General features: G+C 44.5%; 1 protein-coding gene across 12 annotated transcripts in view; it reads right to left on the minus strand.

Moving 5' to 3' along the window:
• RAD54L (RAD54 like) overlaps nucleotides 1-24,514 on the minus strand; it is a 30,377-nt gene that overhangs the window by 5,242 nt on the left and 621 nt on the right. For 7 of the 12 annotated variants that reach the window (XR_014053265.1, XR_014053266.1, XR_014053267.1 and 4 more), the window contains exons 2-16: nucleotides 24,351-24,437; nucleotides 22,671-22,793; nucleotides 14,413-14,473; nucleotides 13,570-13,705; nucleotides 13,039-13,108; nucleotides 12,631-12,919; nucleotides 12,287-12,411; nucleotides 8,103-8,253; nucleotides 5,554-5,680; nucleotides 4,461-4,535; nucleotides 4,181-4,311; nucleotides 3,555-3,665; nucleotides 3,286-3,409; nucleotides 2,626-2,704; nucleotides 2,157-2,336 (exon numbers count right to left, since the gene is read on the minus strand). Coding sequence is in view for 7 of the 12 variants with exons in the window: in XM_081488573.1 (XP_081344699.1) it covers nucleotides 2,157-2,336; nucleotides 2,626-2,704; nucleotides 3,286-3,409; nucleotides 3,555-3,665; nucleotides 4,181-4,311; nucleotides 4,461-4,535; nucleotides 5,554-5,680; nucleotides 8,103-8,253; nucleotides 12,287-12,411; nucleotides 12,631-12,919; nucleotides 13,039-13,108; nucleotides 13,570-13,705; nucleotides 14,413-14,473; nucleotides 22,671-22,793; nucleotides 24,351-24,437 (1,869 nt within the window). In the remaining 5 variants the exon portion in view is untranslated. Of the gene's footprint in view, nucleotides 1-2,156; nucleotides 2,337-2,625; nucleotides 2,705-3,285; nucleotides 3,410-3,554; nucleotides 3,666-4,180; nucleotides 4,312-4,460; nucleotides 4,536-5,553; nucleotides 5,681-8,102; nucleotides 8,254-12,286; nucleotides 12,412-12,630; nucleotides 12,920-13,038; nucleotides 13,109-13,569; nucleotides 13,706-14,412; nucleotides 14,474-17,264; nucleotides 17,427-22,265; nucleotides 22,470-22,670; nucleotides 22,794-24,350; nucleotides 24,438-24,514 lie in introns of all 12 variants that reach the window. The other 5 variants (XR_014053270.1, XM_081488576.1, XM_081488575.1 and 2 more) reach the window with 2 other exon arrangements.

A 24,514-nucleotide genomic window follows, 5' to 3' on the forward strand; every position in this document is an offset into this window, starting at 1 on the left:
CTGGAGGCCTGTCTAGAGGATGGTAGGAGTAGGGTAAGAGCTGGGACTGAGCAAGTCCCATACTGGAGAAACTTGGATGCTAGGCTAAAGAGCTCAGCCTTATCCTGAAAGTGAAAAGCAAAACTAGAATTTTTGGAAGGCTCATTCTGGAAGTAGTTGTGAAGAATGGGTTATGATAAGGCCAAAGGTAAAGAATTAGGATGCTGCTGCAGAATCCAAGTGGGAGATGACTGTGACTTTAGCATGGGATGGTGAGGAAGGTTAGATTAAGGACAGGATGGTGGGACACATGTACACCCATGGAATCAATTGACATTGATTCATGTCAATGTATGGCAAAACCACCACAATATTGTAAAGTATTTAGCCTCCAATTAAAATAAATTAATTAAAAAAAAAAGCATGCCCTTTCAAAAAAAAAAAAGGACATTTTGAGAAGGTAAAATCAATGATAATTGGAATCTGGTTAGGAAGCAGAGAATGGTCCATAGGATGATACTCATATTTGGGTTGGGTGGATAACAGTCATTAAGTGACAAAATTCAGAAGGGGATACTCAAGACATTCAAGTAGAAGTATACAGTAGGTGATAGCATTTTAAGATCTGCAACTAGTGAACGGTGTCAGACACATAGAAAAATCAAGAGTCTCTTGTTTTAATAATTAGGAAGCCAATAGTACACTGAAAGCAGGTTTAGTGGCAAAACTGGTGAGTTTAGTGAGTAGGAGATGAGATGAATTAAATCTCTAGGCTTTGGAAAAATCTGACAGTGGATGAATGGAAAATAACCCTAGGTAGTCACTATAATAGAAGAGAGGGTTGAGAAACTTATTTTTAAGGTGAGAGCTACTTGACCATGTTCACAGACATCAGGGGAATAAAGGAGAAACTGATCAACTAAGAAAGGAAAGAATGGGGGAAGAATCTAGGGCAGAGCTGGAATGATAAGTCCCAAGTAGAAAGGAAGGAAATGATTCTCGTTTGAGAATGGAAAAAAAGAGCAGACGTAAGAGACGGACAGAACAGAGGAAGGTAGGTGAGAGAATTTAAGTTTGGTAGCCTACATTTTCTCTGTGAGGTAGAAGACAGTCTCTGCAGAAAGAAGGAAAGACAGGATTAGCAGGAAACTTGAGGGAAAAACTTGAAGTGGCTGTTGAAGGAAATGAGATACGGCACAGCTCAAAATGGAGAATGTGAACTTGTGGTGGTGCCAATCTAAAAATGCAAGTTTTATCTGGTGCAGAAGCTGCAAAAAGCTGTAATGGTCCACGACTAGGTATTAGGGGAAGAGTGGCAGAAAGGATGCACAGGGCGGATCAGACTGAATAGTAAGGGAACTCAAGCCAGATTGGGAGGAACTGGGGCAGGTGGTAACTAAGGACATTAGGTTGAAACAGATGTAGAAGGCACAAGAAAGCTAGGACAGGAAATGAGAGTACAATGATAGGTATTAAAGTTCTAGGTGTTGTGTAAAGTTCTGGTACTCTTGACAAGTTCTAGAATGTGGCCTTGGGAATAATGGGAGTGAAAAATGAGGGGGAGTTAAGGAAGTCATTAGATATGAGGTCAAGGAAACATGAAGGCTAGAGTGCTGGAAAACTGCATGGCCCCTGAAGTCAACCAGGATGATAGCTGGATTTGGGGAAGTAATGAAGACTGAGTTGGTGTCCAAACTTATTAATGAATTAGGTAAACAGCAGAAGGTAGATAACTGTAGCAAGGAAGAAAAGAGGGTAGTTAAGTAAGGCAATATGAGCTTCAAAAGAGGTACTATTGGATGGATGGTCTGAGTGATCACTGAGAACCTGGAGAATGCCAATACCACCTCTTAGCCCTATGAGATGGGAGTGTGAGAAGACTACAAGGCAAGGGGCACAGAAGAAATCAGGTTTAAGAGAAAGCAAGTGTCCTGTGAAAAGGATGAGGCCATAGGGGAGTTTATTATCTACAGGCATCCAGAGAGCATAGTAAAAAGGATGTGAGGAACAGCGTAGAGAGAGAGGAGAGAGCAGAAGAATGAAGGGCTCCAGGCTAAGCCCATACCTTGCTCACCACTACAGGCAGAGGGGCCAGAGGCAATGAGAAACACCCAAGGTGATCCTGAAGGTCTTATTCCATGACCCACCCCTACTCTGAACATTATCATCATCCTTACAGACAGCAGGCGATAGATATAGCAGGTCTTCTTTTGACCATCACGCCAGACCCGGGCCATGGCTTGTTCATCATTGGCTGGGTTCCAGTCAGGGTCAAACATGACCAGTCGGTTAGCCCCAATGAGATTGAGGCCACAGCCCCCAGCTTTGCTGCTTAGCATGAAGACAAAGTCAGGACTCTGGAAAAAGAAGAAAAAGAACTGCTTATAACCCAAACTAAGAATCTTACTCAGACCACCCAACTGTTCTCTCACACGTGGACTGCCAGTTTGCCTGCCTACCAGCCAATTTATCAGCCCACAAGCTCAGTTCCCAGCACAGCCTTCATAAACCAACTAGCCTAACCCTACCACACCCACCAGAAAAAAAAAAGAGACTCTAAAGCAGAGGCCCTTTATAGAGTCTTCATCAACCCAGAGTTCTCATGTTATTGTACTGGTAGCATGGGGACAGTGGCCGTGCATTTACCGATGGGTTGTTGAAGCGCTCCACGACCTTGGCTCGCTTCTTAATGGACATCGTGCCATCTAAGCGAACATATAAGTACCTGAAGGGGGATCCAAAGATCAAATCAAGAAGTAAACAGAACATCATGGGGGAAGGGGAGGGTTGGACAAACTGACTGACATATATACACACAACTAGAGGGAAGCTGCTATATATAGCACAGGGAGCTCAGCCTGGTGCTATGATGACCTAAAGGGTTGAGATGAGGGGGAGGGAGGTTTAAGAGGGAATGTATGTATACTTATGGCTGATTCACATTGTTGTTCAGCAGAAACTAATATGACATTATAAAACAGTTATCCTCCAATTAAAAAAAAAAGTAAGTAGAGTGTCCTTGGAGCTAGAGCTACTGAAGAGATAGAACCAACCACTCTTGAAGACTGTTCATATATAATCTGAAACCCTAAACTCCCAAAGGGATTGGCAAGGAGCTAAGGGGCCAGGACTGTCCTGTGGAGTACCTGAAGGACCAGGGGCTATTCTGTTTGGAGATGGAGCAATAAAGGAACAAACATCTGGAAACATCCTGTGCCTGCATTTTGGCCCACATCCACCAATCCAAACACCTGCTTTTCCTGTGAGTACAGCAGGTGAGCTATCCCTATGACAGCCCTTCCCTACCTTCGGGCTCGGCAGAGTTTCTCAAAGAGGTCCAATGTCTGAGTGTAATTGGACACCAGCACTACTTTGTCACTGCTGCGGCTTCGGGTCACCGCCAGAATGTAATCAAGGACCAGCATCTTACCTAGGAGATCAACAACTATCAGCCCCCAGTGCGCCATCCCAGTGGCCAGGATTTTTACTCTTGAGATGGAATAGATCAAGCACAAAGAGACAACCTCCTGTCTCTCTTCCCAGAGGGGCCCAAAGACTGGCAGGAAAGGACTCACCTGACAGCTGAGGCTCTAGAGCCTTGGAGTTATAACCAGGGGGGAATATGTCCAAGGTACCTTCAAAGCCATCTTCCTCTTCCACACACTTGTCATAGATTAAAGCTGGATCTGAAAGGAAAAAAAAAAAAAAAACTCCAAAATGACAGCTACACTGTGTTTAGAAGTTTCACTTCAGTGCTCATTAGAACATCCTCTAGAAACCTACCCAGACCTTCCTCAGTACTCGACTTGTTTCCAAAGCCCAGTGTGTAGTTAGTGCCACCTGGGATCATGAGTAGACAATCTTGCTCACTAGTGTGTTCTGTGTTCTCCCAACAAGAGAGGAGTTATACCAAAGAGGGCAAAGTTTGTTATTTTTCCCCCACCCAACATTTTATATGCACACTTGTGCACACACACTCTCACGCAGAGTCCTATATATTCCAAGCATCAAGCATGGGTCAAGCAAGGATAAGCTAAATTTTCCAAAGCAAAGGGTTTGGTCTAGTGTATGAGCTTATGCCTTGGGAAGGGTTAGAATCACATGTGGCCTCCGTGAAGACTACGGACAAGTTTCAATAAAGGTGGCTGAACTACTTCTCGCTCACTTTCACAGAGGACCCCAGGGCATGGATCTAACTCACGATTACACAGTTTCTTCAGTGAGGTGATGGAAGAAAGAGAAGACACACTCATCTTGCCCTCACGTAACTCTTCTGCTGGCTTGGCCTGTCTCAAAAACCTCTTGTATAATTCAATCTGAAGGGGTGTAAGCCTTTAAAAAAAAAACAAAAAGAAGGGTAGCTGGGTCAGCAGGAAATGCAGGACCACACTTCTGCCTTCTGAGGACACCTTGAGAGCCCAACCACACCTCAGGGGCTGAGCTTTTCCCCACTCACTCCACAGCCCTCAGTTGTTCAGTACCTACAACAAACCACCTGCTCGACCTTCACAGGCAGATATTTAGAAAGGATATCAGATGTCCTCCGTATCAGGCACCTGGAAGAACAAGATAAAAAGGCAAGGGGCTGATAAAACTGCCACACTAACTACCAGAATAAAAGCTAACACCCGAAGGACCAAGGCTCTTTGTAGTATCAAATGTCAGACACTCATCAGCTCTGTGGCAAAAATGTCTATATCAGGGTCTCAGCCATGGGAACAGAGACCCTTTCTTAGGGTCTAGCTTGACGGACAACTCTTTCTCTTCTCCTTCAGAATGTTAGCTTGTCTTCAAGAGAGGGCAGAGGTCTTCTACTAAGCCTGGTGCTCTGACAGGGAAATGAAGCTGTAAACCACTGAGTCTTTATGGGAGTTTCTCCTTGCATTTGCCCAAGTGCCTGCTGCCAAATGGCCCGACGTTCAATTAAATTCTGCCCACATGACCTGACAGACCAGGAAAGACAGAGATCAGGCACTTGAGCAGCAGCTCCTAAGAGCACATGGACTCTCTTTCCTGTCATCTTAACCTGAGAGGGAGGTGGCAGGTGGCAAAAGCACGACTCTTCAGGATATAAATCATCAAGTATATATAACTACAACAGAGGAATTCAGAATATACCTGCCCCTTGAGCAATGTGGCCCCCATGGAAAAAGCCCCATCAGCTCGGGAGGCACACCACCCATCCTTCAGATCTACTACCTGTCACAGAAAGCTGTGGGATGTGGGAAGAGAAGCTTGGTGCTTTAGATCTGAGACAGACAAAGGAAGCTTCTGAAGTACTAACAATGTCCCAAGGGATACAAAAAATTCCTCAGCAGGATGCTGAGTGGCACCAAACCAGACCACAGGGCCCTAGGCCAGGAAGAAAGCAGGGAATCAGCCTGCCAGACCCCTTCATTTACTCAGTGGCTATTACTATCAGGGCACCATCCCACTCTCTTCATAGAATCCCAACCCCTCAAAGGCCAAGGCCCCAAAGGATTGGCCTTGGATGGCTAAGGAGGCAATTCTGATGACCTAATGTGGGGGGGACCCCAAAAGAGGTACTACTACTGTCACCCCCACCCCCATTACCTATTCACAATGCTGGTGAGCTCCCGCAGTCGCTCCTCTCCTACACGCCTATCCTCCTCACTGGCAGCTGCATCTCGACCCTTCAAAATTGGCAATTCAAAATGCTTCTTGAACTCCTGGGCGGTTCCTAAGCACAGGAGAAAAGGCATTAAAGAATGCAGAAAAGTAATGACTTTTCCACTGCCAGGAATGGCAGACTACTTTGTCACAGACCAACCTTCCTGCCAAGAACAACAAAGCCGAGCAAATTATAGGCAATTTCTGTTTGAATGGATCAGAGAGCTACCAAAGAAGTAAAGACTTGAAAGGCCAAGTAGTAAGATAGCAAGTAGATCAAAACTCAAATATATACCTAATTACATTAAATGTAAATGGACGAGGGACTTCCCTGGTGGTCCAGTGGTTAAGATCCCACAGTCCCAATGCAGGGGACATAGGTTCAACCCCTGGTCTGGAAGATTCCACATGCTGCAGGGCAATTAAGCCTGTGGGTCTTAACTACTGAGCCCGCGCCCTAGAGCCCCGTGAGCTGCAGTGATCACGAGAGTTAACAACTGATATACTTACAACCATCCTATGCCCAAACATTGTTTTTCACTTTCAGTCGAGTATTCAATGAATTACAGGAGATATTCAATACTTCATTATAAAATAGACTGTGTGAACTGCTTTTACCTAATTGTTGGCTAATGCAAGTGTTCTGAGCACATTTCAGGTAGGCTAGGCTAAGTTTTAATGTTTGGCATTAAATGCATTTAACGTTTACGATTTTTTATGCTGCATACCATTTTATTTTTTACGTATTTTTTTGGCTGCACTGTGTGGCATGCATGATCTTAGTTCCCCAACCAGAAGTTGAACCTGTACCCCCTGCAGTGGAAATGCAGTCTTAACCACTGGACCACCAAGGACATCCCTTAAATGCATTTTTGACTTAAGACATTTTCAACTTATAATGGGTTTAGTGGCACAGAACCTCATCATAACTTGAGGAAGATCTGTACTGATACATGCTACAATGCTGATGAACCTTGAAAACATTATGCCAAGTATGAGAAGCCAAACACAAAAGGTCTCATATTATATGATTCCATTTACAGGAAATATCCAAAACAGGCAAGTACAGAGACAGAAAACAGACTGGTAGTTGATAGGTGTTGGGGTAAGTGGGGTTGGGAGTGACTGTTAATGAGTACAGGATTTTGTTTTAGCCAGAATTTAAAAGATCAGGTACCTCACAAAAGTGGATCTCCAAATGGCCAATGAATATATGAAAAGGGATTCAACTTTTACTCAAAATTGAATAAATGCGAAGAAATATCACTAAGCACCCAGCAGAATGACAAAAAAAATTTTTTTAATGTCTTCTAAAGATAAATATTGGTGAAAAAAAGCAGAGGTCAGCAAATTACAGCCATGGACCAGTCACCTGTTTCTGTAAAGTTCTATTAGAACACATCCATGCTCATGTACTTACATGTTATGGCTGCTTTCACGGTACAACAGCACAGCTGAGTACCTGTGACAGAGACAGTATGGCCTATGAACCTAAAATACTTACTATCTAGCCTTTTAAGAAAAAAATTGCTGGCCCCTGATGTAGAAACACTGAAGTTCTCATATACTGCTGGTACAATTACTCTGGAAAACTGGATTATTTACTAGGGCTGAACTCATACATAACATATGACCCAGCAATTCCATTTTTATGACAGAGAAATGCATATTATTCTCAGATTAAAAAAGGTACAAGAATGTTCATGGGATCATTATTCAAAATAATAAAAAATGGAAACTCAAAAAATGTCTATCAACAGTAGAACTGATAAATTGATATATTAAAAAAAAATGGAATAGTATACTAAAATGAAAAACAAACTGCCATAGACAACAACATGAATTACTCTCAAACATTATATTGAACAAAACAATCCAGATGCAAAGGAAAATATATGATTCTTTTTACATGAAGCTCAAAAATGGGCACTAACAAACCCTTCCACAGATACCTATGTACAAGAACTGCCCCACCTGTGATTTTTAGGGGCTGGGGGGCAGTGAGGAGTTGCTGCTTAATGGGAAGAGTTCCAGTGTTGCAAGATGAAAAAGTTCTGGAGGTAGATGGTGGTGATGGTCGCACAACAATGTGAACGTATTTAATGACACTAAGTTGTACACTAAATAATGGTTAAAACCAAAACTGCCCAAGACAGTCTTCTCTGAGGCAAGAGCTCTTGGAAGGCTGCTAGGATGTGATGAGCAAAAATGCCTGGGGGTAGCAGTTCCATTTCTAGCTCATGGAGACCATGTCCTGCACAGCCCCTGCCACCTCTACAGTGGGAAAAAGGGCCAGGGTGGGCCTTGCTAAGCTGCCCAGTAGAGCCAAGATCTCCCCAAGGCTCTGGTACTCCTTGACAAGAGAAGTCTTCCTAAAAGAGTGTCTAGTAACCCACATTTAACTGTGGTCTCCTCTCTCCTCAGCTAGAGTTAGACGTGCAAGGTTAAATCAAGGCTCTTCTCCAGTGTAGCAGAAAAGGCCAGATTCTTACCCAGGATGCCCGAATTGACAAAGTGTACCAAGCTGAAATACTCAAGGAGATCATTCTGGATGGGGGTCCCGGAGATGAGCACCCGTCGGCTGGTGTTCAAGCTGTCCAGGGCCTGATAAGTCTGATTCTCAGAGTTCTTGAGCCTGTGTCCCTGCAAGGAAATTAATTCTCACTGAGGCCTGGGCACAATGTGGCCTCCCTAACAGTAGCAAAGTCTTGTGTAGACAGGAAAAGAGGAATCAAGAGCATTACAGGTCCTGAGGCCTTGGGAACTGGGCAGGGACACCAAGAGTGAGAGTTTATCCACTCTCTTGGGGAGAAACGGGCCAGGCTCAAGGACAGACCTTCAGCTTCTAGATCAATGCTACATCCATAAAGCAAGGATTCCCTGTTTCTTCCTCTGCCCCCATCTCCAAAGTCACAGCAGCCTGCCTATCCTCTCCAGGGATCATCTGGACATGTTAGAGACCCAGGCTTTCAGGGAATTCTCCCTCCCCCACTAGCCCAACCATCCTAGAACCTCCTGAGTCAGATGCCTTCTATATTAGACTCCTGGTTGTGTCTGGACTGTCAGTGGTAAGGGAAGTTAGTCCAGGTTCCTCCTCCCCTCTTTCCTCAGAACCCATCCAGTTCAGATCTAAAGAAAGAGTCTCTCTCTGCATCCCTTCTCAATCCCTATATCACCGCCACCCCAGCCCCCTGGTACTTTATCTCACCAAGGCAGAAACTTTTAAAAGCAGAGACCATGTCAGATTTGCCTTTTAACTTAACGCACAAGACAGAGTTCTCTATTCAGTGAATGTTTGCTGAAGAATGAAATGAATAACCAACATTGCTATTGAACAATTAGACAGACACAGAATTTTATTTAACAAAATGACTGAATGTTGTATACCTAAAATGAAAACATTTTATGTCAATTGTATCTCAATTAAAAAAAATTTAAAGACATCCTAAACAAAATTAAGTTTTAAAATGACTGAAAGCTCAAGCACCAGTCCTAAAACAAAAGGCTGAGACTTCTGAGCTGAAGAAGGAAAAGAACTTTAAACTTGTGAAGAAATTACCCAAAAGGCCCTGGGGAAATGCACATCAACAACTGGAACCCTCTAAACCGAAGCTCCCTGAGGGCAGGCAATCATGGGATCCCCAGGGCCTGACTCCGTCTAACAGGTACTTAATAACTCAATTTAATGAACTGAGCTGATACACTACCTTTGTGCGTCTCTGTGGAAGGGAGGGCCAACCCCAGGTCCCATAGAACCTCCCTGGTTCTAGACCCAGCTCCTGCCACCACTGGCCACAGATTTTAAACCCAAACCTGGCATCTCAGCAAATCAAATATTTGGCTAGATAAAAAGTTGTCAAAGTTCTGGCTGAATTTCTATTCTGGCAGAATTCTCAGCTTATCCTTTTTAAAGCAAAAAAATGATACCAAGATTAAATACCACCACTTCTCGCTCATGAACCCCATGAATAGATTCTTGTTTTTAACACATTTCCCCAGCATGTGACTGGCTTTGTGTTCTAGAACTTGTAAAGGAACGTACATGGAACCGGGTGAGGCATACAGGGACAAACAGTCCCTTCCATAGCCAAGCCAAGCTTCACCCTACACCAAGCTTTGGTTACATCCAAGGCAGGAGTGGAGAAGAGCCAGGCCTTAAAATCTCAGACCTGGATTCAAGTCCCAGCACTCCCCTAAGCTTCAGTTTCCTAACCTCCAAAACTGAGGTGATGACGATGTCACTCCCTCCCATTTATTAACACCTTACAAAATGCTTCCATATACCCTCTTTCTTGATCTGGATCATGTCCCTTTCAGGTAGACAATGTGCCATCTACTCTACAGTCTCAGAGTAGTCTCATCCAGACACGCTTATAAGCAGCGAAGCCAACACTGATTCCAAGTGTTCTCACTTGCTCTGCCTAACTCAGATTACTATGTGGATCAAGATTTTGTCCACAATTATCATGCTATTATTATCTTCTATTACTTCTGTGTGTTCCAGAGAAGAGTACCAGCTGGGAGGCAGCTGGGAACATGAAACCCTGGGGAAAAGGCTTTCCAGGATCTGAACAGGACAAACTCCTCCTAGAGTAGGCTGACCATCTTTTCAGGACTCTGGCTTCCTCGGGTCTCTGACAATCAACACAATAGGGAATGGCAACCCACTACAGTATTCTTGCTTGGAGAATTTCATGGACAGAGGAGCCTAGTGGGCTACAGTCCAGGGGTCACAAAGAGTAGGACACGACTTTCACTCTCTTACTCTGACAAATAAAAGGTAGATGAGGGGCTTCCCAGGTGGTGTAGTGGTTAAGACTGCACTCGCAATGCAGGAGGCCCACGTTCAATCCCTGGTCAGGGAACTAGATTTCGCATCCCACAACTAAGAGCCACAATGCCACAATGAAGATCCCATATGCTGCAACTAAGACCCAGCACAGCCAAATAAACAAATTAAAAAAAAAAAAAAGGTAGATGAGTATAAGGGAAGGCCAGGACGCTGCAGTGTACAAAGAGGCAGCTTGGAACCTTGTGCCAGTCAGCTCAGAAAACAGGAGAGAATGAGGAAAAAAAAATGAAACACTAGAGAGCAAAAGAAATCTAGATGCCCTCAGTCCTCAAGGGCTCAGACTGCCACCAGCCTGCCTTCCCTTCCCTTCCCCAACATCCCAGCCTCTAGACCAGGCTCCTGGAACAGTCCCTTTCCATGATGAAGCAAATGCCAGGGCGCTGTGCAGTGGCCACATGCACACCCCACCTCAGTCTGCTAAATCCCTTACTCCTACCACGGAACGGCCCATCAGGATATCAGAAGCTGGCAGACATGCCAGATAACGACTCTTCAGAAGGACACAAGTTCAACCGGGAAACAGCTCAGGGATAGCAAGCATGGTTACCCTAAGAAAGCTTCTCTTCTTTGTCCCCTCCCAAAAGACCCTCAGATACTAGGGCAATCTATATAGCCTCCAAAGCACAGTCAAGCCTGCCATCAGTTGAAAGATGGGGCCAAATCTTCCAGCCACCCCTCCACTAAAGCCCCAGGGAATGCCCTGACTTCCCCCAAGATGTAAACAAGGTCAGCAGGCTCAGGGCAGCCAGGCCCCCTGAAGACCTGAGAAATTCTTTATACCCGGAAGCTCCCAGCCACCCTCACTCCTTTCTAAGTAGTAACATGCCTACCACCCTTCATGCTGCTGCTGCTGCTGCTAAGTTACCTCAGTCGTGTCCGACTCTGTGCGACCCCATAGACGGTAGCCCACCAGGCTCCCCAGTCCCTGGGATTCTCCAGGCAAGAATACTGGAGTGGGTTGCCATTTCCTTCTCCAGTGCATGAAAGTGAAAAGTAAAAGTGAAGTCGCTCAGTCATGTCCGACTTTTAGCGACCCCATGGACTGCAGTCTACCAGGCTCCTCCGTCCATGGGATTTTCCAGGCAAGAGTACTGGAGTGGGGTGCCATTGCCTTCTCCGACCCTTCATGCACAGTGCTGGAAAAGGCCAGAAAGCAACAACTGCTATATTTCCCTCAGTCCCAGAGAGTTAACACAGGCTCACAATGTGTACGGACTGTCCGCACCGGACTTTCCTATCTCTGTGCATCTGTTCACATGAGTCCTCTCAGCCTACAATAAAAATCAGAGCTGACATTTACCAAGGTCTTATGACATATCAGGCACTGTGATAAACGCTTTCCTTCATTTAATCCTCACAATAATCCCATAAGGCAGATATTATCACCCCATTTTACTGACACAGAGAGGCTTGGGTAGTTAAGCAATTTGTCCAAGGCCATATTACTGGTATGCAGCAGAACAGCCAGGATTTGAATAAAGATCTCTCTGACCCTACAACCTGTTCCCCTAAACCCTGTACTGTGTCTCTCCACTCATCCAAATCCCTCCCAGCCTTCAAAGTCCTTTGATCTAGGAAAACTGTGTAGAGGGAACAAACCGGTCAGCCCACAGCACCTCACTCTCCTTGGCATCCCAAGCACTACTTAACCCCTCTTTTGGCAGACTGGTACCCTGGGCTCTCCCTCTCATCTGCCGACTCTGAGGCGGTTTGTTCTGTCCTCAGCATCTCTCAGTAACTAGCACAGCCCTTGGATGGCACTTTTCGGTGAGAAGACGTTGACAGACTTTTCTCCCACCACCCATACAGCAGTATGTCAAGTACCTCATCACATATGACCAGTCCAACACTCCCTTTCTGGAGGACTCCAACGTGAAGGCGGAAAGTCTCATAGGAAATGATGAGGATGGGAGAAGGCACTCTGGCACCACGCTGGTTCATAAATCCTTCTACGACAGAAAAGGTGTCAGGAGAGCAAGTCTGAGAATATGCTAAAGAAAAAACCAGTTTGATGATTCTGTAATTTAGCCTGGAAACAACTAAACTCTTTTTCATGGTAATTCTCTTATCTTCCACTCTCTCCCTGCCCTTGACCCGTTATCAGTGAGGATACACTTAAGAAAGGAGGTTGTATGGAAGAGTGCAGTCATGTTTGTTAAGGCTCCTACCCAGCTTTTGGTCTATCTCGTCCTTAGAGCCTCCATCGATGGCCAGAGGTTGGATCCTCCCTCCAAGCCATTTCCCAACTTCATTGTACCAGTTCCTCACTAGGCTGGAGGGCGACACCACCACTGCCTTGTCAATTTCTGGCTTGCAGTCTGGACTCTGGCGCAGAAGCGTCCACATCAGTGTGATGCACTGCAGCGTCTTGCCCAGGCCCATCTCATCAGCCATGATGCAGCCATGGCTCCCAGGGATGCGCCGACTGGTGACACACTCCCACAGGAACTTTACTCCCTGGGGAATAGTAACAGCACTTAGCCCCCTGTGGCACCCCACTGCTGCTGCCCCGGGGATGACAGCCTCTCAGGCCCAGCCGCTGCCCCAGCCCAAACCTCACCTCCACCCCCATTTACCTCTCTCTGATGAGGCCTCAAGACCTTACTCAGAATAGGATCAACAACCACATGGACAGGAAGTTTTTCCCTGAGAAAACACAACACAGAAAACAGAGCTCAGACACGGCAAGGGCACACCCTCAGAAAGCTATGTCCTGTTGATCCAGAGGCAGTTGCCTAAGAGAGCACCTCTCTGGCCCATGCAATCAAACCATAGCAAATTCCTCTCCAGGGTGAGAAAGCGAGGAGACGGGGATGGGTTCCCTATGTCATCACCTCAACGTCCCCTGCTCCCCTGAGTAAGCCTGGTGGGAAAGGATGAGGAAACCACCAACCCACCCACACACCACGAGTGTGTAGACATATCTACACACTCTTCCCCAGGCACTCTCCTCCCCACCCACTCGCTCTCTGGATGGTGCCGCAGTAAGGACAGCACTCTGAAGACACACGCAGGTCCCCGGGTGAGACCACACCAGAATGCCCTCTGCCCCGAGGCTGTGTGTGCTCAGAGGACCAGAACTGCGCAAGAAACACCAATGCACGTACTTGTCAAACTTCAGCTGGTCATGGGCACTCAGTGCAGGAGGCTCGTACAGAACCAAGGCACCTTCTTCCAGGGGGTCATGGAGGGCTCGGCGGATCCCAGCCCGTTTGAGGCCCAATGCCCGAGAGCCCAGAGGACCTAGAAACCAATAATTTGTCACTTGAGCCTCTAAGCTGAGGAGTTCCAGCCGGCCCAGGTTAAATGCCTATCCTTCACGTAACCTTTCCTAAGCTTCCACATGACCCTCTCTCTCCAGCACCTCTCCAGATGCAAGTTGGGCACCTCTGCCTAACCATTAACCAGTCTGCCTCAGATATTACTTCTCCCACTCAACTACAAACTTCTGGGAGGGGCCAGGTCTCTTTCATCTTAGATCAAAACAATCCTGGAAAGGTCTGAAACCCTAACGGGGCCTTTCAAGACTAAGAGCTCAAGAGTTTACCTCCTCCCCCCAGCCCAAGTTAGCACAACGCTCTGTCCTTTGTAGGGAGGGGCAAACCTGCAGAACCTAGACCTCCGACAGTCAACCTTGTAAAGGAAATGCTACTGGACTCACTTGGACTGAACGGAGCCTGGGTCCATCAGCCGCCCTGGCCCACCAGAAGCTTCCTGCACACTGGCACATCCCCACCAAGATGAGGGGCACTTAGTCTTGGTAACCCTTGCTGAACCTATCAAACACAGACCTCATGCAGGCCCCGGGAGGGTCACCCCACACACAGTCATCACTGGACTGGCATCTTTAACTCCAAGGTAAGCTTGTACTTACAAAAGCAGATGTTTTGATCTATTTGGGCATATTCACACGTGACTAATTTAAGAAACAGAAGAGTCTCTGCTTTTACCTTGATAATTTGGAATGGGGATTTTGAAAGGCTTTGACAAAATGCTTCGAATAAATGCTTCCTAAAACGAGAAGAAACAAGGATTCAGGACTGCTTAGAGATGTTATGCGATATTTTTATAAACACAGTCAAAAATGCCCATGTAAGCATCATAATATATTCAGAGCACTATATTCTGACTACATCTCATTCAGATGCATTTAGAACAAAGATGTGCTCCATATTAAATTATTAGGTTTTGTACAATGGCTTTCATCTTTGAGGCTTTGCACGAGGTTCCACAAATCCCCAGGGACAGGACAGTGCCAAAAAGTACCTAGCCTTGGTCAACCACAAGACTCAGAACCTTTAGCTCATGAAAGATTATGCCAAGCAAGCATACGTAACTATTCCCTAGGCTGCAGTGCCTTAAGAAGAAAGCACCACAAACTGACCCGATCCCAGTACTAACAGAACTCTCAAGTCTAGATTCAACCACTGTCCTATCGGGCTACATCTTTGCAAGCATAGCTCACACTTCTTTTGTAATCTCTGATTGATCCTGCTTATTGCATCTAATTCCCGTATCAATTTTCACATCAGCCTCCTTGGGAACTAAACAGTCCTTCAAAGAGTAGTGGTCACAGGAGAAAAAGGAGCAGTAGTATCAGTAAAATAATGTTGATAACAAAAATGACAGCAATAATGATGACTAACAATGTATGTCAGATGCAGTGCTAAGTCCTTGCATTCATTTTACCAATCCTCATTAATAGCTCTTTGAGGTCTGTATATTGCTGGCACCCCTATTTTACAGATGAGCAAATTGAGGCTGAGTGGTTTCCCAAGTCACGCAACCATGACATCTGTAGGACTTTCCTGATTCCAGGCCCTTTACTTGTAACAAACAGGCAACACGGCTTCCTAACCCAACCTGTTTGAGTATAGCATGTGGATCAGCCCAGAGTCAACAGCTTCCTGCATGGAATGGCACAACAGAGGAGAAAACATGAGCCAAGAGGACATGAGCGAGAGGGCAAGCCAATCACCAAAAAAGCCAGGGACAAGGATGACAGGAAGTCTCTGTGCCATCACTTCAGCCTGGAATCAGCACTGGGCTACTGGGCTGGGGCAGAAGGAGGAGGCACAGGAGTCCACAGTGTCAGCTCCTGAGCTAACTGACAACTCCCATCTAAGTTCTCATCTATATATACCTGAGCCCTCTTGGGAATTACAATAGCCTGTGAACCTCAACAAAATAAGAGTTAGCCAAGAGAGCAAGGAGAAAACAAGAGCAGAAACGCTGAAGGCAGTCTTAATGGAATACATTAGTGGGAAAGTAAGTAATGAAAAATACTCCCTTCTAGCAAAAACGCAGTTTAATAGGGAAAAAAAAAAGCAACTGCCCTGAAATTTTTATCTTTTTATTCTGACCCACCTGTATAGATTATAAATTAAATTCTAGAAACTCAATGTACTTTAAATAGGAAGAATGTAATGAATATATATGGCAATGTATTGCAAGATAGAAAAGAAATGTGGAGAACTGAACTTCACCATCACACTTAAATAACACAAGGCCAGGGTTGGAGAAAGGCTCCAATTCTTTATTTGCATATTTCTTTGCAGCTGAATAAAATCTTTTGACTATCTTTAATTATCAAAGAAAGGATAATGAGAAACTTACACATGAAAGATGCTAACAAAAAGCTACCATTAAGTCAAGAAAAGGAAAAGGAAAAAGATGGACTCAATTTCTTCCCTAACTTGGCATCAATTCTACTTTTAATTCTGAAACTGAGATATTATTTTCAAGATTATCAATGTAAGAGGCTAGTACTAAAGCTCTAAGTAGCCAAGAATTTTATGCTCCAAATTTAAAAAGTCTTTCAGTAAAACCCAGGAGCCACAAGTTCTGCAGGTAGAAATGCAGGTTTGTGGAACTACTGTGGAACGAGGTGAGGATCCCTGGCTAAAACCATCTGAGGACACAGCCTGCAAGACCTGCAATGCAGCTTCCAAGAATCTGGTCTGGGAATAGTCATTAGACTCTGACAGAGGCAGGGTAGAAAGCATGCTCTCACTCGGTTCATTTAGTTACTGAAAATCCACACTACCCTTTCCTCCTGATGATAGAAGACGGAGAACAACATTCCTCCTCCCCACCAAGGTCAAAGCTTCCCTCTTCCACAGAGTCATTCTATCAGGCCTGCCTGATCTTTCTCTATCTCAAGCTTCTCCCCTCTACCAGCTCTTTCTCACCAGCATTTAAGACATGCTTAACTCTCTCCTATCTTAAAAACAAAATGTCCTTTGACCTCGTATCTCTTCCCTTCAAACTTCTAGAAAAAAAGTAGTCTGTTTCCCCCTTATCTCCTCCTATCTTCTGAAATGATTCTGCCCAAGGTCACCAGTGGCCTACAAGACCTTAACTCCAATAGATATTTTTCTACCCTATCTTACTAGACAAAGCTGGTCTTTCATGACACCATTCTCCCACTATTTTGTCTTTCTGGAACTTTACACTTAGTCCCCTAACAGGCTCCTCTTCTTCTGCCCAATCCCCTTAAAAGTCAGTGTTTCTCAGGGTTTGAGCCTAAGTTCTTCTGACTATACATTCACAAGGACATGCCAATACACTTTTTGGAGGTGTCAAACTCTATGCCAATCACCTCAAATCTATTTCCAGTCCATAACACCCTCCTAGGTACCACATCCAGATGCGCAAACCTAGACAACCCACTGGACTTAAAACTCATTGTCTCTAAGGCTAAAGTCTGTCCCCAGGGCTGCACTGCCTTCTGTGGTCCTAAAGCAATTTTTTCCTTTGGGGACCTTTCCTCCACAGCTTTCACACAGGCTGTTCCCTTTACCTGGAACATTTCTGCTCTCTTCACCTGGCAAACTCCTCACATTCTTCAGGACCCAGCCTAATCAGCATGTCCCTCAGATTCGAGTCTCCACCAGCCTCCAGACTGTTAGGCCTCCTGTTTGCAAACTCTCATCACCCTCACACTTATCTCATAAGATGAATCCTGAATGAAAACAGTTCCAGAGGACTAATACTACTTTTTTAAGCTCAAGAAACAATTAAACAATATTACTTTAGTGAATTATATACATATGGTAAAACTATCACAAAAAGCAAGGGATGACGAACATAGTTAGGATGGTGGTACCTCTGGGAATGGGAAAAGAATTATGACTGATGATGTTCTACCCCTGGGTGGTGGGTTCACAGGTGTTACTTTGGTTTATATCTTATATACATTATACATATCATGTTTCTGTACTCATCAAATATTATGTAAAATGTTTTCTGAATGCATAAATAACCTCCATTATACATCCCATCAACATATTCCCATTTTTCCTTCAAAATGTCCCTATAAAGGAAAAACACAATCCTGTGTTTCTACCATTGCAACAAAAACAATAAAATACCTAGGAATAAACCTTGCTACAGGACATCCTTGGTGGTCCAGTGGTTAAGAATCCACCTGCCGATGCGGGGAACGTGGATTTGATCCCTGGTCTGGGAAGATTCCACATGCTGAGGAATCAGTACTTGTAGCCTGCGCCACAACTACTGAAGCCCTTACACCCTAGAGCCCATGCTCCACAACAAGAGAAGCCACCGCAATGAGAAGCCCACTCATAGCAACTACCGAGCAGTCCCTGCTTATCACAACTAGAGAAAGCCTGTGAGCAGCAACAAAGATCCAGCACAGGCAAAAAAAAAAAAATCCTACCTACAGAGGCAAAGGCCCTAAGGCCCTGCTTATTTAACTTATATGCAAAGTACATCATGCGAAATGCCCAGCTGGATGAGGCACAAGCTAGAATCAAGATTGCCGGGAGAAACATCAATAACCTCAGATAAGCAGATGACACCACCCTTATGGCAGAAAGTGAAGAACTAAAGAGCCTCTTGATGAAAGTGAAAGAGGAGAGTGAAAAAGTTGACTTAAAACTCAACATTCAGAAAACTAAGATCTTGGCAGCTGGTCCCATCACTTCATGAAAAATAGATGGGGAAACAATGGAAACAGTGACAGACTTTATTTTCTTGGGCTCCAAAATCACTGCAGATGGTGACTGCAGCCATGAAACTAAAAGACGTTTACTCCTTGGAAGAAAAGCTATGACCAACCTAGACAGCATATTAAAAAGCAGAAACATTGTTTTGCAGACAAAGATCCATCTAGTCAAAGCTATGGTTTTTCCAGTAGTCATATATGGATGTGAGCGTTGGGACTATAAAGAAAGCTGAGCGCCAAATAACTGATACTTTTGAACTGTGGTGTTGGAAAAGATTCTTGAGAGTCCCTTGGATTGCAAGGAGATCAAACCAATCAATTCTAAAGGAAATCAGTCATGAATATTCATTGAAAGGACCGATGCTAAAGCTGAAGCTCCAATACTTTGGCCACCTGATGCAAAGAAGCAACTCATTAGAAAAGACCCTGATGCTGGGAAAGATTGAAGGCAGGAGGACAAGGAGACAACAGAGGATGAGATGGTTGGATGGCATCACCAACTCAATGGACGTGAGTTTGAGCAAGCTTCAGGAGTTGGTGATGGACAAGGGAAGCCTGGCGTGCTGCCAGGCTGTGACCCCAGTCCATGGGGTCACAAAGAGTTGGACATGACTGAGCGACTGAACTGACTGACAGAGGCAAAAAGCCTGTATGCAGAAAAGTATAAGATACTGATGAAAGAAACCAAAGATACAAACAGATGGAGATACCCCATGTTCTTGGATTGGAAGAATCAATATTGTGTAAACGTAAATGAGTATACTACCCAAAGCAATCTATAGATTCAATGCAATTCCTATCAAATTACCAATGGCATTTTCCATAGAACTAGAAAAGAAAATTTTACAATTTGTATGGAAACAGAAAAGACCTTGAATAACCAAAGCAATCTGGAGAAATAAAAATGAAGCTGGAGGAATCAGACTCCCTGACTTCAGACTATACTACAAAGCTACAGTAATCAAGACACTGGCTCAAAAACAAAAATATAGACCAATGGAAAAGGAGAGAAAGTCCAGAGATAAACCCACACACCTATGGTCATCTTATCTATGACAAAAGGTCATCTTATCTATGACAAAAGAAAATACAATGGAGAAAAGACTTCAATAAATGGTGCTGTGAAAACTGGACAGCTACATGTAGAAGAATGAAATTAGAACACTTCCTAACACCATACACAAAAATAAACTCAAAATGGGTTAAACACCTGAATGTAAGGCCAAACACAATAAAACTCTTAGAGGAAAACATAGGCAGAACACTCAAATCTTTTTTGATGCACCTCCTAATGAAAATAAACAAATGAGACCTAATCAAACCTAATTAAAAGCTTTTGCACAGTAAAGGAAACCACAAACAAAAGGACAACCCTCAGAATAAGAGGAAACATTTGCAAATGAAGAAACTGAAAAAGGATTAATCTCCAAAATATACAAACAGCTCATACAGCTCGATATCAAAAAAAAATTCAATCAAAAAATAGACAGAAGACCTAAATAGACATTTCTCCAAAGAAACCATACAGATGGCCAAACACATGAAAAGATGCTCAACATAACTAATTATTAGAGGAATGCAAATCAAAACTACAATGAGGTATCAACTTACACCCATCAAAATGGCCATCATTAATAAAATCTACAAACAATAAATGCTGGAGAGCGAGTAGAGACAAGGAAGTCGTCTTGCACTGTTGTTGGGAATATAAACTGGTACAAACACTGTGGAGAACAGTATGGAGGTTCCTTAAAAAACTCAAAATAGAACTAGCATATGAACAGCAATCTCTCTATTGGACATATACTCAGAGAAAACCATAATTTAAAAAGACACATGTAGTGGTCACTTGTGTCCAACTCTTTGTGAACCCATGGACCATATCCTGCCAGGCTCCTCTGTCCATGGGATTTCCCAGGCAAGAATACTGGAGTGGGTTGCCATTTCCTTCTCCAGGGGATCTTCCCAATCCAGAGATCAAACTCGCATCTCCTGCGTTGGTAGGCAGATTGCTTACCACTGAGCCACCCGGGAAGCTCACACCTGAAACTAACACAACACTGTAAATCAACTATACTCCAATAAAAATTTTAAAAATGAAATATCAACTCTCTAAAGCAAAAAATAAAGTTATTACAAAATAATGACTATACTTCCTTGTGTTGCATGTCCTTGTTGCTTATTTTATAAAAAAAGACTTATGTATCCCAATGTTCATTGCAGCACTAATTACAATAGCCAGGACACTGAAGTAACCTAAAGTTCATCAATAGAGGAATGGATAAAGAATAGGTAGTGTGTGTGTGTGTGTGTGTGTTCATCAACAGAGGAATGGATAAAGAATAGATAGTGTGTGTGTGTGTCCACAATGGAATTAGCCATAAAAAGGAATGAAATTGGGTCATTTGTAGACACATGGATGGACCTAGAGATTGTTATAAATGAATGAAGTAAGCCAGAAAGAGAAAAACAAGTATCATGTATTAACATATGTATGTGGAATCTAGAAAAATGGTATAGATGATCTTACCTGCAAAACAGAAATAGACACACAGAAGTAGAGAACAAATGCATGGACACCAAGGGGGAAAGGGAGAGGGTGGATGAATTGGGATTGACATATATACACTCTTGATACTATGTATAAAATAAATAACTAATGAGAATCTACTGTATAGCTCAGGGAACTCTATTCAGTGCTCTGTGGTGACCTTAATGGGAAGGAAATGCAAAAAGAGGGGATATATACATATACACGTATGGCTGATTCATTTTGCTGCACAGCAGAAATTAACACAACATTGTAAAGCAACTATACTCCGATAAAAAATTAAGCAATCTCGCGTCTCCTCTATTCTCAATACTACACTATTTCTGACACCTGACATGTGTCACATTTTCCACACATCAAGCAAATCTTCGTTTCCACTAGGGTTCCCTACACCTTCATTCCAACATTATCTTCCAGGAGAAAGCATCAGAAGCAAATCTCAAGTCTAGGTGCTTCTGATTACAAAGTGAAAGTGTTAGTCGCTCAATCAGCTCTTTGCGACCCCATGGACTGTAGCCTGACAGGCTCCTCTGTCCACGGGATTTTCCAGGCAATACTGGAGGGGATTGCCATTTCCTTCTCCAGGGGATTTTCCCAACCCTGGGATCGAACCCAAGTTTCCTGCATTGCAGGCAGTCTTGAAAGACTCTGACCACAGCTACAAATCAAATGTTACCACAACCCCTTCCTTAGATTAATTCGCTAGCTGGCCCAGAGAACTCAGATAAAGTTTACTTACTAGATTACTGGTTTATCACAAAGGATATTAAAAGATATGAATAGCCAGACGAACAGACACAGAGGGAGGTCTGGAAGAGCGGTGAACACTGGAGCTTCTGGCCCAGAGGAGCTTCGGATGTGCCTCTTCCTGACTTCCTGCTCACTGACCGGGAAGTTCTCCAAACCCTCCCAAACCTTTTGTGTTTCTAAGGAGGCTTTTGACACAGGTAGGACTGATTAAACATTGGCCATTGGTGGGTTGGTTCCCCTGGCAACCAGTCCCAAAGTTAAGTGCTTTCCAAAGTCATCTCATTAGCAAACTCAGGTGTGGCTGAAAGGGGTTCATTAGGAGTAACAGAAGACATTTTTATCCCTCTTATCATTTAAATCCCAAGGGTTTTTGGAGCTGTGTCTTGGTGTCCTTCAGAAGGTTTAGAGGAAAAAGCTTTGGATGGAGCTAGGCAGATCTGACAATTTTGTAACTTTCAGCAAATTATTTAACCCCTCTAGGATTCAGCTTCCTTATCTTAAAAAAAGTGAGTTACATGAGATAATGTACGTACCCTGCCATGGTGATAATTACTTTTGATTTTACTAAAGGATACAGTGAAAGCTATAGGGCTCTGGTACTTCTTAAAAGCCATTACGCAGAATCAGAGACAGTTCTCTGACGGGTTCCAACACCCTGCCTAAATGGGAAGGTCTTCACTCTCTGCACCTTGTTGCTGTCAGCAGTCTGAGCCACGTGAGAGTTGGTGCCCAAGTAGCTATAACAAGGGGAATTCCAAGTCAGGCACACTAAGGAAATCTCTAAGAAAAGACTTCAGGCCTTTTCCAGGCCCCGGGAGCTGTGGCCAGGCCCAAAGCTCCCACTAAAGCATCTGCTGGCTACTGAGTGAGGACTCAGGGAGCCTCCCTAGAGAAAAGAGGGCACACACAGACATTGACAGGTTACAGCTCAGGCTTACATGTTGACTGCTGTCCAGACAGGGTGGTCGATTTGTTAGTGGAGTCAAAGGTTTCCGAAAAGGAGACAGGAAACACTCCTGGCTCTGGGTCTCACAGCTGGATTTCTTAGGTTTCTTAGGAGTCTAGGAGAGACAATTGGGGAAGGTGAAGTTTGGATGATACAGAGTTAGCCACAATGACAACTAATATTTAAAATGCTCATTAAGTGTGAAGCACTGCGCTAAACTCTTCACATGTGTTATCGTATATCATCTTCACAGTAATCCTAGAATACATATATACATCCTGATGTAACAGGTGAGAACAGTGGAGCTTAGTGAGGTAAAAGAACTTGCCTAATTTGAGGGGCAGTGAAAAGTGAAAGTCGCTCAGTCCTGTCCAACTCTGCCTCCCCACGGACTATACAGTCCATGGAATTCTACAGGCCAGAATACTGGAGTGGGTAGCCATTCCCTTTTCCAGGGGATCTTCCTGACCCAGGAATCAAACCGGTATTGCAGGCGGATTCTTTACCAACTGAGCTATCAGGGAAACACCGAGGGGCCATGGAAGAAGTGAATGAAGTGGGCCTGTGACAGGCAAGTCCACCAGTAGCATAGTCAAGCTGCCCACAAATCGTCACTCCAAAAGCCCCAAGGAATGACTGAGTGACTCTTTGCTTTCCTCCCAGGGTTCACCAATGGAGGGCAAGAGTAGAGCTGCTCCCAACTCCCAGGCTGCTCTCGTGAGTCCCCACCGTGTCTGTGAGAACACCAGCACTGAAAGCATTTTCTGGAGCAACCAGGAGCAGACAACACCAATTGCTGCCCCAAGTTCAAGTCTGAGACCCATGTAAGTGGCAAGGGGCAGCCAAGGCAGCCTGCACACCAGCGGTGCAGCTACAGAACGAGCCCCACTGAGCCATCAGGCAACAACCCACTTGTAGCAACTTGCCAAGGTATCTGAAGCTACAAGGTACAACTGAAACAAACACAAGACCCCTTCCATTCTCTTTTACTCAGATGTTGCAACCGCCCCAAACTGCTTTCTACATATTTCTTAGCTAATCCTTTCCTCCAAAATTCCAATGGCCAAACCACTGCTTCTTGAATTGCTTTCTCTGAAGTGCATGCTACAATATCATCCTACTGATTTAGGTTACATAGGTCCTGCCCACAGCTAGCCCCAAAAAGCCTCCAAGGCAGGGCCCAGTGCAAAGTCGAACGTGGTGCCCTTGATTATCTGCAGGGACTGGAGGGGCACCACCCCTCCAATCAAGGCCCAAGGAAGCTCAGATTCTACCGTAGGCCCAGTGCATTCTACTGTTCTGTGACACTGGGCAGGTGACAAAGAGAAAAAGAGCTGCTAGTTGCTGCTAGGGACTCCTCCCTTTTTTTTCCAAGGGAGCCAAAGGGTCCAACCCAATCAGCTCTTTGCTTTGGAACACCCCTTCCTATCAGGAAAACTGAGGCGTATTAGCTTTAGCTTTTAGTGAGCACCTTGAGGACAAAGATTTTATTTATCCAGTTTGATGCCTGACACATAGTAAGGACTCACTAAAAGAACAGTAAGCACTGAAAGGCTTCTGGAGGTGACAGGATACATTCCATGTAACCCCAGAAACCAAGTCTAGGATTCCTCTCTGCCTAAACAGCTCTGCAACCCCACCTTCCCTATCCCTGTGAGGGCAAAGTACTCACCACTGCTCCAGGCTGCCAGTCTTCATCATCAGAGGGTCCGTCTTCCGGTTTTCTCTTGGCCAGCTGGCTGGGAGCTAAGCTCCTCCTCTGTAAGAAGAGGACGGAAACGGTCCATTAGACCCAGCCATAGGGCTAGCCACAGTCTCCCATAGGCCCATACTTAC

Source organism: Giraffa tippelskirchi, chromosome 5 (assembly GCF_054371585.1).
Source record: "Giraffa tippelskirchi isolate mGirTip1 chromosome 5, T2T-mGirTip1v1.2.pri, whole genome shotgun sequence".
NCBI classification, from domain to species: Eukaryota; Metazoa; Chordata; class Mammalia; order Artiodactyla; family Giraffidae; genus Giraffa; species Giraffa tippelskirchi.